Source organism: Corvus hawaiiensis, chromosome 6 (assembly GCF_020740725.1).
Source record: "Corvus hawaiiensis isolate bCorHaw1 chromosome 6, bCorHaw1.pri.cur, whole genome shotgun sequence".
NCBI lineage: Eukaryota > Metazoa > Chordata > Aves > Passeriformes > Corvidae > Corvus > Corvus hawaiiensis.
Genome location: NC_063218.1, coordinates 27,415,691 through 27,432,305, shown reverse-complemented (window position 1 = coordinate 27,432,305; position 16,615 = coordinate 27,415,691). Strand labels below are relative to the sequence as shown.

The 16,615-nt window shown below is 34.2% G+C and overlaps 1 protein-coding gene across 2 annotated transcripts in view; it reads left to right on the top strand.

Annotated features, from left to right (window-relative positions):
• ARHGAP5 (Rho GTPase activating protein 5) overlaps window positions 1-16,351 on the top strand; it is a 47,756-nt gene extending 31,405 nt beyond the window's left edge. For both annotated transcript variants that reach the window (XM_048305782.1, XM_048305783.1), the window contains 4 exons: window positions 5,254-5,331; window positions 6,317-6,448; window positions 8,049-8,154; window positions 12,549-16,351. In XM_048305782.1, coding sequence (XP_048161739.1) covers window positions 5,254-5,331; window positions 6,317-6,448; window positions 8,049-8,154; window positions 12,549-12,879 — 647 coding nt within the window. In that variant the 3' untranslated portion in view covers window positions 12,880-16,351. The remainder of the gene's footprint in view (window positions 1-5,253; window positions 5,332-6,316; window positions 6,449-8,048; window positions 8,155-12,548) is intronic.
• The last annotated feature ends 264 nt before the right edge of the window (window positions 16,352-16,615 follow it).

Below are 16,615 nucleotides of genomic sequence, written 5' to 3'. Positions count from 1 at the left end.
GCGGCTTCCCATACCTATGAGGAGGTTACTGACAAGGTGCAGCCAGGCGAAAGAACTGAAGAACAGTGTCACTAATATAGGAGGTTCTGATTAAAAAGAAAGGCAGTACTTTTGCTCTGAAGGTTATTAAAGCACTGGTTCAGGTTAACCAGAGAGGTTGTGGGGTATCTTGGAGACATTCAAGGGAAGTTTAGACAAGCATCCGAATCTAAATTCTATGTTGACTGTTGTTTGAGCAAGAGGTTGCACTAGATGATCTCCTGAGAATTCCTTCTGTGATCACTTCAAAACTGGCATAGAATTGGTTTCAGTAGTTAGGAGACTGTACACCGGTTTGTGTTTTGTAACTTTGAAATTAATCAACAGGGAGGAAACAAACTCAAGAGGGTAAAACAGGCATCAGTCATTTCTCCTAATGGAAGACTGACTACCAAACAGGGGAGGAGCAGATGCATTAAGTTAGTAGTGTAGAGAAATAGTAGTAGTAGAGAGAATCACTGAAAACTGTAAACAAATATGTTTTGAAATACTCATAAAACACATGTTGTGCACTTGGGTTGTATGGCTAATGAGTTATCTCTTCAAAGGAAACATCATGGGAGTTATAAAAAGAATTCCTAAACAATGCAGGTAGGACCAAGATGCCAGGGTATGTACGATAGTTACGCTGCTCCACTTACTCCATCTGCATTCTCCAGACCCAAAGTGACTAAACAGCTGTACTATATGCCTGGAAAACTACAATGCTTCAGTTGTCACCCATTTTTAATGAAGCAAAGAATGCACCTACCTTTTCCTAGGCATGTTTGTAATGTCGTATTAATTGTAGTCTCTTGTTCTTTTTTTCAAAATGAACAGGCCATAAAATATGGGCTTGAGGGGCACTTCATAAATGATTGAGGCCTTGTTTAATAATCAGTTAGTGTAAATTGTAGAAATGTTAATTCAGCTTTGGAGAGCTTCCTATTATAAGAGTCTTTCTAAAAGTACTGCTTACTTCCTTACACTGCTTATTGTTTATTGAACATTTCAATATGCTATAAATTATTTTATTTCAAGAAGCAGTTAGAAACTTATTTGTGGTTCTGGTTTTCAGTGTGTGAATTGAATATCATATGTCTTTAAATGTCAGTGTTGAAAAGGACACATTAAGTGTGTTTTATGTAAGTAAAGTTAGTGCTAGATTCTTACTTAGAGTTTGACTTTTTTGCTTGGTAATTACATGCATTCTAGGTGTACATAGAAATTAATGTTTTGGATCAGTAAATTGGTGGTTCCTTTAGTCTTGTGTTGTAGCATAGGGGTTGAAAAGAGGTACAGCAGATCCATGGAATCAATCCATGGAATAAAATTAGAGAAATATATAGATCACCAAATTTATAAAGATAAGTGTGGGAATGATAGTCTTAGCTATTGTAGTGAAGAATGAGTCCTTAAAGTACCATTGGCCACTGTAGAGGAAGGAATTGAACTGGGGAGAGACAGGCTTGCTGTGATTGTGGCATGTATTCAGAAACACAGACAGAACATAGCAGAATCTGGCTGTGGATGTTCTTAGCAGACACTCCATGACTTTCCAGCAGTCTAAATGTTAGTATAGCTGTTGTCACTTTGGAAAAGGCTTTGGAAATCATCACAGACAGCTCTCTGAAAACTTAAACTCTCCGTACTTGCTATCAAGCAAGCAAAAACCAAAAAAAATAGAGTGTTATGGAGGAAGAAAAATCATGCTATTACATAATGCCATGTATACATACAATTTGGATACTGGTTGCAATTTGGTTCAGCCTTTCTCAGAATAGAAAAGAATTGGAAAAGATAATACATATGGCAGTAAAAGTAATTCTTGGATAAAGATGAACTGAATGGATTAGCTTAGAACATTTCTGAGGAAGAGAAATTACATAAATTTAAAAAACGTGCTGGGAAAATGTAGAGAAGTTAGTACTTCTTGTTAAGAATAAAAACTATGCAAACGTCAAATACTGAGCATAAACTCAGTGTGCTTTCATAATGTACATTCTGGAATGACAAAGCTGCGTTCACCATGATGTAAAGACCACAAGACTTGAAGGGGTTTGGGTGAATTAGTGATGGATAAATCCCCAGGTGGCTATTACAACGCCTTATGCAAAAGCCTGTGTAAGCCACCATCTGCAGGAAGCTGACAGGATATACCACAGAAAGATTGCTGGTAGGTTTTGGTTTTTTTCCTCTCCTGTCCTTTCTACGTCTCTCCTCAAGCACCTACTACTTAGTGTAGTATATGGGATGGAAAGTAGATATTGTACCAGGTTGACTTCGGTCTTCTCTTGTGCTGTAGTTAATTCATTCTATGGAGGAACCAAGAATTGTGAAAATATATTGAAGCCTAAGAATGGAAGTGTCCTACAAACTGATTATGCATATAGGTGCAGATCCACCTTGCTCATTTTCTCTGAAATGCTTTGAGCCCCATGTGGCGAAATTCCAGTTAGATGGGATGGAGCCCTGGTCACAACTGGCAGCACAAAAGAAGTTTATTAGGCTCTAGAAAACTTTGAGAAAGAGTAGTCTAGGCAAAGGGGATATGATTGTTAAATATATATAGGTTATTGTGATGTGAAGTAAGGAGAATCTAAGTTTTTAAACCTAGTGGTGTTGTAAAGCTAGCAGGACAGAGAAGCAAATAAATCATACGATTCTGATGTATAATATTACTGTAGCAGTTGTGTTCAGTAAGGATATATTGAAAATTACGACTGGACCAGAATGCAGGCAGGGTAAGAACATAGAAAAAAATTCTGAAAAACCAAGAGGCTTGCAGATGAAGGAACCGAATTTTTAAAAGGGTGCCAGAAAAAAGAAATGTTGAGTGCTCTCTGTCTCTCCCTCTTTTATTATAGATATACATTATAGATATACAAGAAGTTTAAAAGCTAAAAGTTGTGAACTAGAGTGTCTGATACTTGCTGAAGGTCCTGATGTAAGAAGTGTTGGAGAGACCTGGTTGCATGATAGAAAGCAACAGAGAATTGGAGCAGTACTTAAAGAATACTTTCAGACTTCTAGCTGTGTGTATACTCACAAACAGCTTAAACTTAGAAAAAGTGTAATGGCAATTGACCAACTGTTTCATGAAGTGTGACTTTCTAGAATATACACAAGCAAGAAAAAGTTTTTCCTTGAGGAAGAAGACAAATTTAGTTAGCTTAATCCAGAATTGCAGCACTTCACTATTTTTGGAAGATGCCTAAATTCACTAAGCATCTCCGTGTTTAACCTGAAAATTTTCTGAAGTACTATAAGTTGTTTTTCTATGTTTCTTAGAGCTGTAGCCCAGATACCACACTAGAGCCATTTATGTCCAGAGCCAGTTGAAGTATTCAGGGTCTATACACTAAACAGTGGCTGGGTCAGAAACTGCTATTTGCAGCACATTCAGGTTTTTTTTTTTTTGCAGAAAGAAATTGAATTGTAATTGGATAAGACAAAGAATATCCTGGGGCTGTAGGGTCTCCAATTGAGAATTCTCCCATACTAGACAAAGAGAATCTTGATCATAGCTTGTTCTTATCTACCAGTGGTCTTTTGTGTTTATTTACAGCTTCTGGAAGAAGAATGCAAAGTGTTTCTGGCTTTGATCACATATAGCACATTTGGGGCATTCTTTTGAAGGCAGGTTTGAAAACCCTTTCAGATGGATTGAGTCATTGAAACCACTTTTTGCCCTGTGCCACCAGATTATACCTTCTGGTGGTGTTCAAGGATATCAGTGAACAAGGCTCAGGTTTTTTGAAAGGACTGTTCTGGTGTCTGGCTACAATAGGAAAACTCCTGGCTATGAAATTGGAAAGCTAAAAGGTAGACATGAAAGTTTATTGAAGAATTGCTTACTAAAATAGCCTTGATGCAGCCAGTAAAGAGACACATGAGTTGTTGAGGCATTAAGAAGGAAATGAGTTAGAAGAGTCATATGAAATCATTAAAAATTTCCCAGCTGTATGAACCAGTCAAGTGCTTCTTGTACTTTGAACATTGTAATAGGGTTCTTAATTGTTGTTGGTAACTTAAAAGGAACACTTGGTGGATTGTGGTGTGTCAGAGCAGTTAAGTATTGATCTGATGATCTAAAATGCATTCAGTTTTTGACCTGTGAATGGCAAAAGGCCAAGAGATTCCATAAAGCTGTGAAACCTGTGAATTTTTTAATAAAACTATGTAGTGTTATGGAGATCTAGCATACAGAGAATTTTGCACCCATACAGGTAACTTGCAGAGTTATGGACCTATAAGTTGTTTAAATTCCCTAATAGTTTCTAAATTAGAAAAATACCTCGGGTAATGGTGTGAATATCAGGATGGACTCTTTCATTCAGTGAGTAGCTGTGGGCAAAAAAGATAACGATATGATAGGAAGCATAATCACTGGAGTGGAGTGTGCAAGTGTGTGTGTGCATAATTAAGGTGTACTGTTCAATGTTTACCATGAAAGGCTGATGGAATTATGATGACTCTGTAATGTGTGGTAAAACAAAGTAATAATGAGAAGCTTGGGGAACCTCTGCTTCCTAAGTCCTTTCCTCTTTTTCCCTTTTTCCCCACCCCTTAAAGAAAGACTTGTAAGTGATGTGGTAATTTACCTTAGATAAGAAGTGAGGGGAAATGGATTCAAAGTTTATAAAATATAAATGTTAAAAGGGAAAGAATGTTGGAAGATTAAGTTCTTATCATATACAGGAGTGTGTTACACCATGAAATTAAAAGATCAGGATTCAGTTACAAAGGCTTAATTTTTATTTATTTTTTTTTTTTTCTCCCTGCAGAGTATTTTTAGTGTGTTGTTGCTTACCACAGTAAGTTGTTAAGCCTAAACTGTGAAGACAGTTTTTAAAACCATAAATGTTGTGGGTACCACAGAATTTAGGTTTTTGATTATTATTTAAAAAACTGTATAAATAACAACAGTCTAATAGAGATCAGTGAGAGAATAATTTTGGGTACATTATTGAACAAATATCTGCCATCAGAGTTTTGTTATCCTACAATGTCATTTCCTCTGATTCATATTAAATGGAATAGTGGACTCTAGACAACTGACATTTTGTGTTTTGGTAGTCCTGTATCCCTGTAACGGTTAATGTGTTAACTTTTTAGGCACTTAAGAATTGTATTCCTACTTTTGGTTTCTGAATTAGTAGTTATAACTGGTTCTGCTTTGCTCTATAGTATATAAACTTGCTTTTAATTATTTATTTTTCTTCCTCTTCTAAGGATTGTGTACTGAAGGCCTGTACCGTGTTAGTGGGAATAAAACAGATCAAGACAACATTCAAAAACAGTTTGATCAAGGTAATCAGAGATTTTATTATTTAAAGCTAAAACAGAACATGAATTCTCCATGGATTTATCACAGTGCAATATGAAAGGATTGCACTTTCAAATCAACTTCCATAGCACTGAGTACTTAATGCTCTGGTGGGTTGTATTGGTATAGTCCAGGTATTACCAGTGAAACTCCAAGGATGGGAAGGGAATCTTGTTGCAGCTGGATTAAGTGCTATTAAAATATTATCTAAGTGGTATTTGAAGGTTTTAAAGAGTTTAAGTGCAGTCGTAGCTGCTCCTTGTGTTAGCAGTTCATCAGTCCTAAGGCATTAAGGCATTCACTTCTGCTTCTTATGCCCCAAAGATAGTAATTCTTGATATTTACTGGAGTGAAAGGTCTCTTGAATAATACACATTAACAATTAAGTCTGGATAATTTCTAACACAGCCTTTGTCACTGTAGAATATAGTGAAATGTGATTGGTGGATTAGGCTGTTCACTTTGGTGTATTTGTTTTTTAAAATGATAACTCTTATTAAAAATTCTTGGATGTTAATAATGAAGTTGAGCCTGTGAAAAATAGTAAAATATCTCCTAGATGTTAAAGAAAATAAATGTACTATTTCTTTATGCCTTGCTTTGCTGTTTAGCAGCATTTGGGAAATAGAATTTATAACTCCTTACTGGGCAAAATTGATTAATCGGAAGCCAGTTAAATGACAAATACAGAATCATTCAAGTCTTCATTGAGAATTAGACAACTTTATTTTTCTGATCTTCTACTGTTTTGTAATACTGTCAGAGTTTGTCATATTTGATTCCTTGTTGGTCGGTGTGATAGCAACTTATCAATATATTTGCCTTTTCATGCCTTATTTAATAACCATTTGGCAAAATTTTAGTTTTCAGTGTTTTGAATAAATTCTTGTTTTCATAAAGTATTATAAGGAATGATAACAGTAGGTTTTACTTACACTGCTATTTAATTTTTCAAATTTTGTTTTGCAGATCATAATATCAGTCTAGAATCAATGGGAGTAACAGTGAATGCCGTGGCTGGGGCTCTTAAAGCTTTTTTTGCAGATCTGCCAGATCCATTAGTTCCTTACTCTTTGCATCAAGAGTTGTTAGAAACATCAAGTAAGTACTGAACAGCCTTTTCTTTATTTGTGTTATTTCCATTGCCCTTATTGCTATTTTTACTTCATTGTAAGTTGAAAGGACTATCTGCACTGAATATTTTTTAAATTGCTTAGATATGTGCATTTTTTAATATTTTTTAAACTTAGAAGAACTATATGATGAGATGAATGTAATACATTTTTTCTTCAGAATGAATTTGGCTTATTTCTCCTTTTCCTAGAAAATTTAATTGGGAGAAATCTACTTTTTTCCGTTTTTTGTTAAGTGATGAAAATGATGAAAGCTCTTGGAGCGGCTTTGCAGTTCTTAACAGGAAAAACCTCTTGAATTCATGAAGTCCTACATTCAAAGTAGGCTTTAAAAATCAGACACATCTGTGGGATATTATGGTAATTCTCTAATTCTCTTAGATTTTTTTCAAATTCTTTTTTGAGCTCTTATAAAAGATGCTTAGTTTTGTTTGCCTTGCAAACATTTTTCAGACATTTCGTAGTATTCCTATCTTTGAAGTTAATGTCTTGTGTTGGCAGCAGGCTGTTCCACAACATGACCACCACACTTTCTACAGAATACAACTGTGACATACAGTATTCCAAAGTATTTTTTGTTCAAAACATGGAAACACTAGTATAAGCCTAAGGCTGGGGCCTGGGCTTGAGTCATATATAGCCCATTAGAAATTTTGTATTTTTTGATGATATCTGTAGATACCTGTTTCTGGTGTTTTTACTGTACATTTCAGGCATATTGCTTGTTTAATGTAATTACCTTAGTTTTATTTTTTCTTAAAAGTATAGCAGTTAAATTCCAGTCAAAGCATAAGGTAGCTTAGAATATATGTGGAATTACTGTTTTAAAATCCCATTAATACTGCTTTAAATTTATATTTGGGATATACTGGACCGTATTTAACATTTTTTCTATGACATTAGGATAGATCAAATTTCTTTTTAGCAATGCGACCTTGTATTCCTTTTTATGATATGAATCATCATTGATGAGAAGTGTATTCTGCAGAATGTATGGATCCACAGCATTAGTTGCTGGGTTTTTAAAAATAAAATTGTTACTTTATTTCATATTCCTTTCCTACATGTTGGTTATTTCCTGTTTGAAGCATGAATAATGTCCTTTGGTCCTGTGAAAAATCTCTGCTCTTCTTTAAACAGTATATTTAAAATAGCTGCACTAGCCCTATTAGTAATTATTTTCTTATTTGAGTAACTGTGAAGTTTAAGATACTCTAAGCTCATGTGAATGTCTTTCTGTCATAATGTTTTGCAAGCAGAGGGAACTCTTAACAAGAAATGACCCTGTCACATTGTTATTCTACAGGCCAGCAGTAAGCTAGTCAAGTTCAGTTACTTGCTGAACACATAAATAATTCTGCTTAAATTCAGAAAAATATTTTTGTGCTTAGTTAAACTCTATCATAAAAAAGTTACTCTGTGGAAATAGGAACTTTATTAAATATTTTCTCACTTGATATTTCTCTGTGGGTATGTTATCTGTACTGTTATACTAGGGAAAAGACTTAGCAACACTTTATTCAGTATGTCTTTCTAGATGTGTCAGAAAATGTCACTTATTTCTATAGAAATCATGGATAAGACAGAACGGCTACACGAGTTAAAAGAAATTGTGAAGAAATTCCACCCAGTGAACTATGATGTCTTCAGATACATAATAACACATCTAAACAGGTTTAGTATTTTTCAATTTCATTTAAGTTGTAATAATTGCAAAAAAGATTGTGTTTTTAACAATGAAATATCTACTAGAATTGAAAATGTGGAAAAATAAATTAGGAGTTACAGTTGATTATTAAAGCCTTGTAGATTTGTTTCTCACATTTTACCGATATATTTATCTGGCATCATTGCTACTATAAAGCTATAAGAATGATTGCTCTACATAAAAAAAGCTTGAAAGAATAACTGCACCTAATAATAACAACGTACCTAATTACAACTATTACAGACACCCCCACCCCCCCCCCCAGGAAATAATAGCCATTAAAATTACAGACTAATCTAGCTTTTAAGGAATTTGAGTCATTTGGCTTCCTCCCCCTGTCCCCCTCCTGCCAAAATATCAAAATCTAAAATATAGAGCCCAAACCTTGTGCTGAATAGTAAAACGTAGAACAAATCTGTAAGTAACAGTAACTTGGTTACATTTGCTTCTTAAATTTTGCCTCTTGCATAAAAATTTAGTGTTTTTATCTTTAAAAGTTATTTCCATATTTACTAAAATAGTATTAATGGATGTATATCACATCATAATCTGAGCCTTTACATATACAATATTGTCATAAAAAAAGAGAGAAAAAGACTAGCTTACTTGTGCTTCTTATGAAATTATTCTCTGGAATCCACAGAATGAGATAAACAGTATTGTTGTTGAGGTTCAGGGAGAGATTGATCTTTGGAGATTGTTTTGTTCAACACCATTGCTTTGACAGAGTCAATTACAACAGATTGCCCAGGATGGTGTCCAGTTTGGTTTTCAGTATCTCCAGGAAGTGAGACTCCAATTTCTCAGAACAACTTGTTCAGTGCTCAGTCACCCTCACAGTAAAGAAGTGTTTTCATATGCTAAGAGAATTTCCTGTAGATATTTGTGCCTGTTGCCTTTTGTCCTATGCTGAACACCACTCCAAAGAGTCTCAATTCATCATCTTTACATCCTCCTATCAGATACTTAAAACCAATGATAAGACTTTCCCTGGCCTTATCCAGGCTAAGCAGTATTAACATTCTTGGCTTTTCCTCATTTGAGGAATCTTGGATCTCTTAGTGATCTTCTTTGTCCCTTCATTGGGCTCACTCCAGTAGTATGTTTATATGTCTGTTGTGCTGGAGAGTCCAGAGCTGGATCCCAGACTCCAAATACGGCCTTTGCAGTGCTGAGCGGAGAGGAAAGATCACCTCCCTAGATCTGCTGGCAGCACTCCTAATGCAGCCTTGGGTGCTGTTGGCCTTCTTTGCCACAGGGTCACCTGGCTGACTCATGCTCAGTTTGTTGTCCATCAGGACTTTTTCGTCTCTCTCTCTGCGCTGTTACTTTTCAGCCAGGCAGTTTTGTGTATACACGCATATGTAAGCTTTTCATGACATATAATTGTTCTGGACTACTCTCTGTGTGTTTGTGTTTCTGCAGGTATTTGTAATGATCTAACTGTGCTTGTATTATGGAGGTAGAAATAAGAACCTTTAACTTCCCTACTTAGTCAACAGGGAGAGTGTGGGTAGTCTGTTGCAGTTTGGAAGGAGTCCTTTTTCATGGAATGTGTAAGATTTTAGAATTTAGGTGCCTACTTTTACACTTCTCTCCATCACATATACAACTTGCTTAACGTTTATAAAGTCATCCATTTTCCTTTTCAGGGAAATGGATCAATTTTTCCATTGTAGTCTTGTCCAATACAAATTCAGCTCTAAAATAGATTAAACCATATCAATGAACAAATACCCATATTAGAGAACTTCATGATGTGCTTGCAAGTATCTAAAGTAAAACTAAATGTGTCAGACTTGACTTGGTTATTAGTTATCTGAAATGTTTTGTTAATTCTTAATCAACCTGATAAAAATTTTTGTGGAAGAATGGCAGTCTTGGAATTGTCAAAAGTCTTCATCTGGTCACCTATTTGCGTAGCACAGCTGAATGTACAATGTCAAGTACCTGGATTGCTGCAAGTAAAAGTGCTAAACGTAATTTTAAAAATCCCTGAATAGGTTCTAATGCATGCATATCTACAAACAAATGAAACATATCAATCATGGAATTCACTGGAGAACATAAGTGATGTATGCTGGCCTTTACTTTCTGGTCTGGTCCACTCTATTAATTGGTGATTTACATTACAGGTTGCTAGTAACAACATGATTTTTTCTTAAAGAAAGGCTGTCATTTTTTGTCTCATTTGCAGTGTCAGGTAGTTGCATTCCATTCAGCAAGAAATCTGCTTCAATGTAAGCAATTGCATATATAGGAAGAGGTGGATACAGCTGTGTACAGGATCTTAAAGGCTACTTGCAGCTAAACTCTTGACAGTCTGTATTTATTTTTAAGAGATTAATTTGTGGTAAATTACTGCTGGTATATAATTAAAATGGAAATGTTGTTTGCCAAATGAATTGCTCATTTAATGAGGTAAAGCAGTCTTCTACATGATGAAAGAGCTCTCATCACAAGCTAATGTTTTAGATGCTTTGTTTTTACATCCTATGTCATTACACTAAAATGTGTGCTATTGTTGTATAGTTAGTAATGGTTGATTGATAATATTTTGGTGTGTCCACAAGCACAAGACCTGGTTATTGAAACAAAAAAATGTAAGTATTGTCCACATCGTATGAGACCAGTAAGCATAAGAATTCAGTAAATGGCAACAGTGAGATGAATTTTTCATTAGTGTTATAAGCACCTCTCTGAGCATTTCAGGTAATTGTGGTTGATTAACTGTAAGCAGAAGCGAGCTTTTAAAACAGGATAGTATTGGATTGAAATTGGCTTTTTTGATACTGGTTGTGTTTTATGCACGTTTTTTGGTGACAAGATCCTTTATACATAAGGACTAATATGGCGTAATATACTTCTGAAGTCTGGGAAAGCACCAGTGTACAGCTTTTGAAGTCTGATCACAGTGGATTTACAGTCTGAATTTCCTGAGACTTGGCAGTGGAGGAAGTGGGCAAGATCAGGAGAGACACTTGTCATTTTTCATTTTGAGTGAACATAGAAGGTAAATGAGCATTTGCTGAGCACTTAGAAGAGGATTCTGAAGTAGTTTGGGAAAGTTTGGTAGGAGTTAGCATAGAGGTTTGGTAGGGTTTTGCTTACTCTTAGAAAGTACAGAGGTAAAGTTGAAGCACAGGAGGGTATACAGTTGATTGTTGATTTTGTTTAATCTGATAGTGAGCTGTTGTTGGGGACGAGGTGCAATGCCTTTCTGTTTATTCTGACCTCTAGCCATAGGTTCCCATTGCTTCATTTATTGGGTGTAATGATTGTGGAGATACAGCATGTTAATAATAATGCTAAGCAAAATGTAGCTTACATTTATTCTTTTATCTGTAAATTAATTTAAAATGTAATTTTTTAGCAAAGAGATTATCAATGTTACTGCCATTCAGAAATAGTATCCAAATGTCCTTTTGACCAAACTTACTCAAAACAGATTGAGAGGCAGTATTTGTATACCTTCACACTATTTTTTATGCTTTATAGTTACCAGGATACATGCATTGTAAATGAGTGGAAATATTTTCTTATAGTGTTAATTCTAGTGTTTACTATGACTTTCACAGCTTTTGAATCTATGGGCTACAGCCAGCTGTCAGAATTTCTTGTGGGCTGCTCTTGTTAATCATCAAAATTGTAACTGACAAATTTCTGAAGTTTTATTTTCTATTTCTACAGGACAATTGTAGGTCTATTGCCTTTGTGATGTGTACTGTAATACAGAAAATGCATGTTGCCAGCTGAATGTGTATCTTAGGTGTTTTTCAGATGTATTAACACATGCTTTTTAATGTATCTCTCAGTAATTACTTCTTGATAAAATTGTGATGTTGGTTTAGAATGCAGAATATTTTAGAAAACAAAATATCCAGGCTCTTTGTAGCCTATTACTCTGAAAAGCATTTTGTTTTTTCTGAGGAGGCATTTACTTGTAGGTGATAAATTTGGTAACAGGATGGTTTGTTATTCTTTGGATGTTTGTTTTTGTTTTTTTTTTTGTAATACTATTGCAATAATGAATTCAGATAAGTGAATAACTTGTTTCAGTTTGTTTATTATTGTCAGTTCAAAATGCTGGTGGAATGTTGAATTTCTTTCTTGATTAAAAGCTTAATCAGATTTATATTAGTTAACTATCCAAATCTGGAAACAGCATGGTTTCTGAATTTTCTTCTGCATAATTGCATAAAGTATTCCAGCACAATTGTTTTAATGGATTGCTGGAGGAAAGGAGCAAAAATCTTGAGATTGTTTAGTAATGATGCCTACAGTTAGAGCGTGATGAGAATATTTCTAGTGGATTGCATACTGGTTTTAATTCACGCTGTGTGTATCATTCTCATTTCAGGGTTAGTCAGCAATATAAGACCAACTTTATGACTGCTGATAACTTATCGATTTGTTTCTGGCCTACTTTGATGAGACCTGATTTTGAAAACAGAGAGTTTCTTTCTACCACCAAAATCCACCAGTCGGTTATAGAGACCTTCATTCAACAATGTCAGTTTTTCTTTTACAACGGGGAGATTGTAGAAGCACCTAACCCAGTGGCTTGTCAGCCACCGCCTTCCAACCCAGTGCAGATGGTGGAACCCATGGTACCCCTGCAGCTGCCACCCCCGCTGCAGCCTCAGCTGATACAGTCGCAGTTACCAGCAGACCCTCTCGGTATTATATAGACAGAAGATGATTGCAGGCAGCCTGGCGCTGGACAGTAGAGACAAGCTATAGACATGCATGTTTCAGGATACAGTAATGTACTTCATATTTATGAAAAATAATTCCCATCCAGCTGATTGGACATCTTTTTGTTATATCCCGTACTGTGCTCCTCATTTGTACACGCTGCAGATAAAAACTATGTGATAAGCATGACTGGAGAGGTTTAATTTTTAAAAGCAAAAAATAGCTATAAAGTACAAAGCTGCTGCTGCATGATACCTTATTGCAATCACTAGATCATTCCTGTGACGGTTTGTCACAATATATTGTGAATAAAATTTTTCTATAGAAATGAAATGATTAAAAAAAATTACATTTATGAAACATTCAGTGCTTACAGCCTGCTTTATGGCTGGTTTTTGTTATTTAACATGCTATTTTTGGCAATTTGCTTCACATTCAAGCATTCTGTGTAAACAACTAAAGCCCAGCTATAGTTCATTTTGTAATCTCCTGGCTACTTATGTGACTTTATGCTTAGGGTGGTTTATGGAAGAATGCAAAATGCACTGTTGAGAATTTTACGATCCTTCACCATCCATCTTTACTTATAAGTAAACCTGTGGACAGTTTAAGGGTGGGTGAACTTGCTTATTATTTCTTACAGCACAATACCAAGGACATGCTTGTTGTAAAAGTGAGTTTCAAATATTGTACAAAAATTTTGATGTTGCCTACTTATTTCTTTATGTTCCATTACTGAACTAAACATTTTGTAAAACTGTTAATTCTGTAAACAGCTGCATGTTTAAAAGATCATTGACGGTCTTGTAAACTTAATCTAATATATTTTAGATATTTTAATTTTTCCCACTTGGGAATACATGTAGTGTTTAGAAAATAGTTCATGACATTTTCGTATAAGGTTATATAACTTTTCATACATAAACATGATTTTTGTTGTAGTAAAATTCTCTAAACCAAACAATGTTTTAATCTAGGACTTCAATTAATCTATTCTTTAAATCTATTTTTATGTGACCCTCTAAAGATATACAAAAATGCATTGCTAATACATAGCAATAAATACTTTGGGTACTGACAATTAACCTCTTTGGAGTGTGTATATATAAAATCACATAAACTTGTATTCATATTTTTTTCCTGTGGTATGTTGTACTAAAATTTCAAATGACTCTTTTTTTTTCACCATATTTTTAAATTATCTTTTTTTTTCATTTATTTTACTTTTATATTGGTACCAATTTTGCTGTAAAAGAATGCTGCTTAATTTAAACAAATCTTTTGGTTAAATATTTTGATAGTGGTAAAAAAATTAGAAGGTTACAAATTGTAGCAAAGGGGAGACCATAGATAAACACTACCTGTGAGACTTTTCACAGCAGCTTTTTTTCTTTCATGCTCAAAATGTACCTTTTTAGGTCTGCAAAGAAGAAAGTTTATTTCTCATTCAGCTGCTAGAATGTTTTGTGTAGTTTTAAAAAAAAAAGCTTTATGATGGTCACTGTTGTAATCTTCACTTATAACAAGATTTAAGATCGTCTTGTATGTATTATAGTAAATAGATGATTTTGAGAATTAAGGCTTTTATTAAGAGATTGATTTGCTCCATTTCCCCAAAATAAAAATTGCCTTTCCCACTTATGTCCTAGGTATTGTACTTCTAATGACTTGGATTATCATTCTAGATTACTAAGATACCATAAACCTGGCTGCTGTTTGAAGTACATGTATATTATAAATTATCTTGATATTGTGTTATATTCTTGCAAGTAATTATCTTTTTTAAGAAAACATAAAAAAGAAAAGTCAACCCTATTCCTATTGCAAAGCACACAGGAGCTAATAGTCCAATAAAGTCTGTCCTGTAAATTGTAGCATTTCTAACTTGTTCTACTTTACCTGTTGTCTATATAGCTTTTATTTATAGTTTTCAGTCTAATCTTGGCATGTTTAGCAAAGAAAATGAAACTTCAAGAGTTTTTATAAACTATTTCTAGGTTGCTAAAGAATTTATTTTTCTACTGTATATGGCATAGACAAAGCATCACCTGTACAGGAAACAAGTGTATTTCTAATAGAAGTAAGCTTAAAAATAAATGCCAGTCATATCCATATTTAAAAATTCCATCTATAAAGTATCTCCAGTCTTCGTAATGTGAATTACATTTTAAACTTTCTATAAATTGCAAGTTTTTTGCCATAATACTTAACTAATCTTTGAATACTAATTTTTAGAATACTTTACATTCCATTTTCATGATGAACTTTCATGCTGAACTTTTGATCAGCAGTATTTGCAGTATCATTTCTTCGTGTATGATGTTATGGCTAAATCACCATTATTTTTAAGAATCTTTACACTGACATTCAGCCAAATATGGAAGTGTTATTACATTTACTGGATAAACATAGAGAAATAAGAAAGCGTGGCATGCGGCACCTGGTTGTCGCATGGAAGAGTCCCTGCGTACTGTTTGCATTATGGAAGTGTTGTATGCAGGAATGTGGATATGTGTGTATGTGTAATAGATACACTTTGAGGTTTTTTATCTGTTTGTGTGTTTATGCAGACATGCATGCACATACACCCACATAGTAAAGTTTTTAAAATATACTAGGAAATTAAACTGTGGTTATTAAAGATTTATAATAGAGCTTTCTCTAATATTATTTTTATTAGTGCTATAAAATGAGGAAGCATGTCAGTTTATCCAAATTCCTCATACTTTGGCTCATGTAGTCCCTTCTAGTTTTAATGAAAATCCAAACAATAATAACTATATTTTTTAATGTGAGCATTTTTACCGTAATATCTATCTTGATGAATATACAAATGTATATTACTTGATCGAGCCATCTCAGTGACACTTTATGGAGTAGTTTCTTTTTTATGTTATAATGATATAGACATACTGCAGTGTATTGTCTTTCACTGTTTCAGCAATTCTAAAATCCCAGACCTGAGTTACAAAAGTGCCATTTTAAGTAATGCTTAACAGGTTATTTCAAAATTCCTTACCCTTCATGATCTTGTGGAATTTAAACTCATATAGTGTAAATAGATTGCAGATGTCAACTTAAGTGAAAAGAAACTTTGTTGTTGTTGTATGTTTTCTCCTTTATTTGAATCCTGGTTGCTAGGAATTTATAGGTATGTCTCTTTTTAGTTGCTGGAGTTTAGCTTCCCATATTTATGATAAACATAGAAAAACTATCAATTGGAGATTAAAAAATGAGCCATAGTTTATGTGCTTCTTTCATTTTTTTTTTTCAGTAATTGTGATGCTGTTTGTCAATTGCAAAAATTGCACACATTTAAAAAAAAATTCAAGTCAAAATTTTGTTCTTTGTTTATAATGTAATCTTTTATTGCTACATCAGGAGAATACTGCAGTGAATTAAATATCAGTGAAGCTTATTCTGTATAAAAGATGCAACGAATAAAATAATAAGATGCTTACTGTGTATAATGTTCAGTTTAGTTGCCTACTAAATTTTTAAAGGCAGAAGCACCCCATCTTTCACAGACACAGAAATGAAATTTAGCAGTAAATCTTGCTAAAGTGAGTGCAGTGTGTGTTTTAAGTTTTTCTTGGGTGGGAGGCTTTCTCTCATGGGTCTCTTAAATTTATTTTTCCTGTGGAATTTTAAAACCTGAAGTAACAGCGGTGGGCTTTTAAGGTCAGCTTTAAGTCATCAGAGTTGTACATTACTGGTGATAATTCTGCT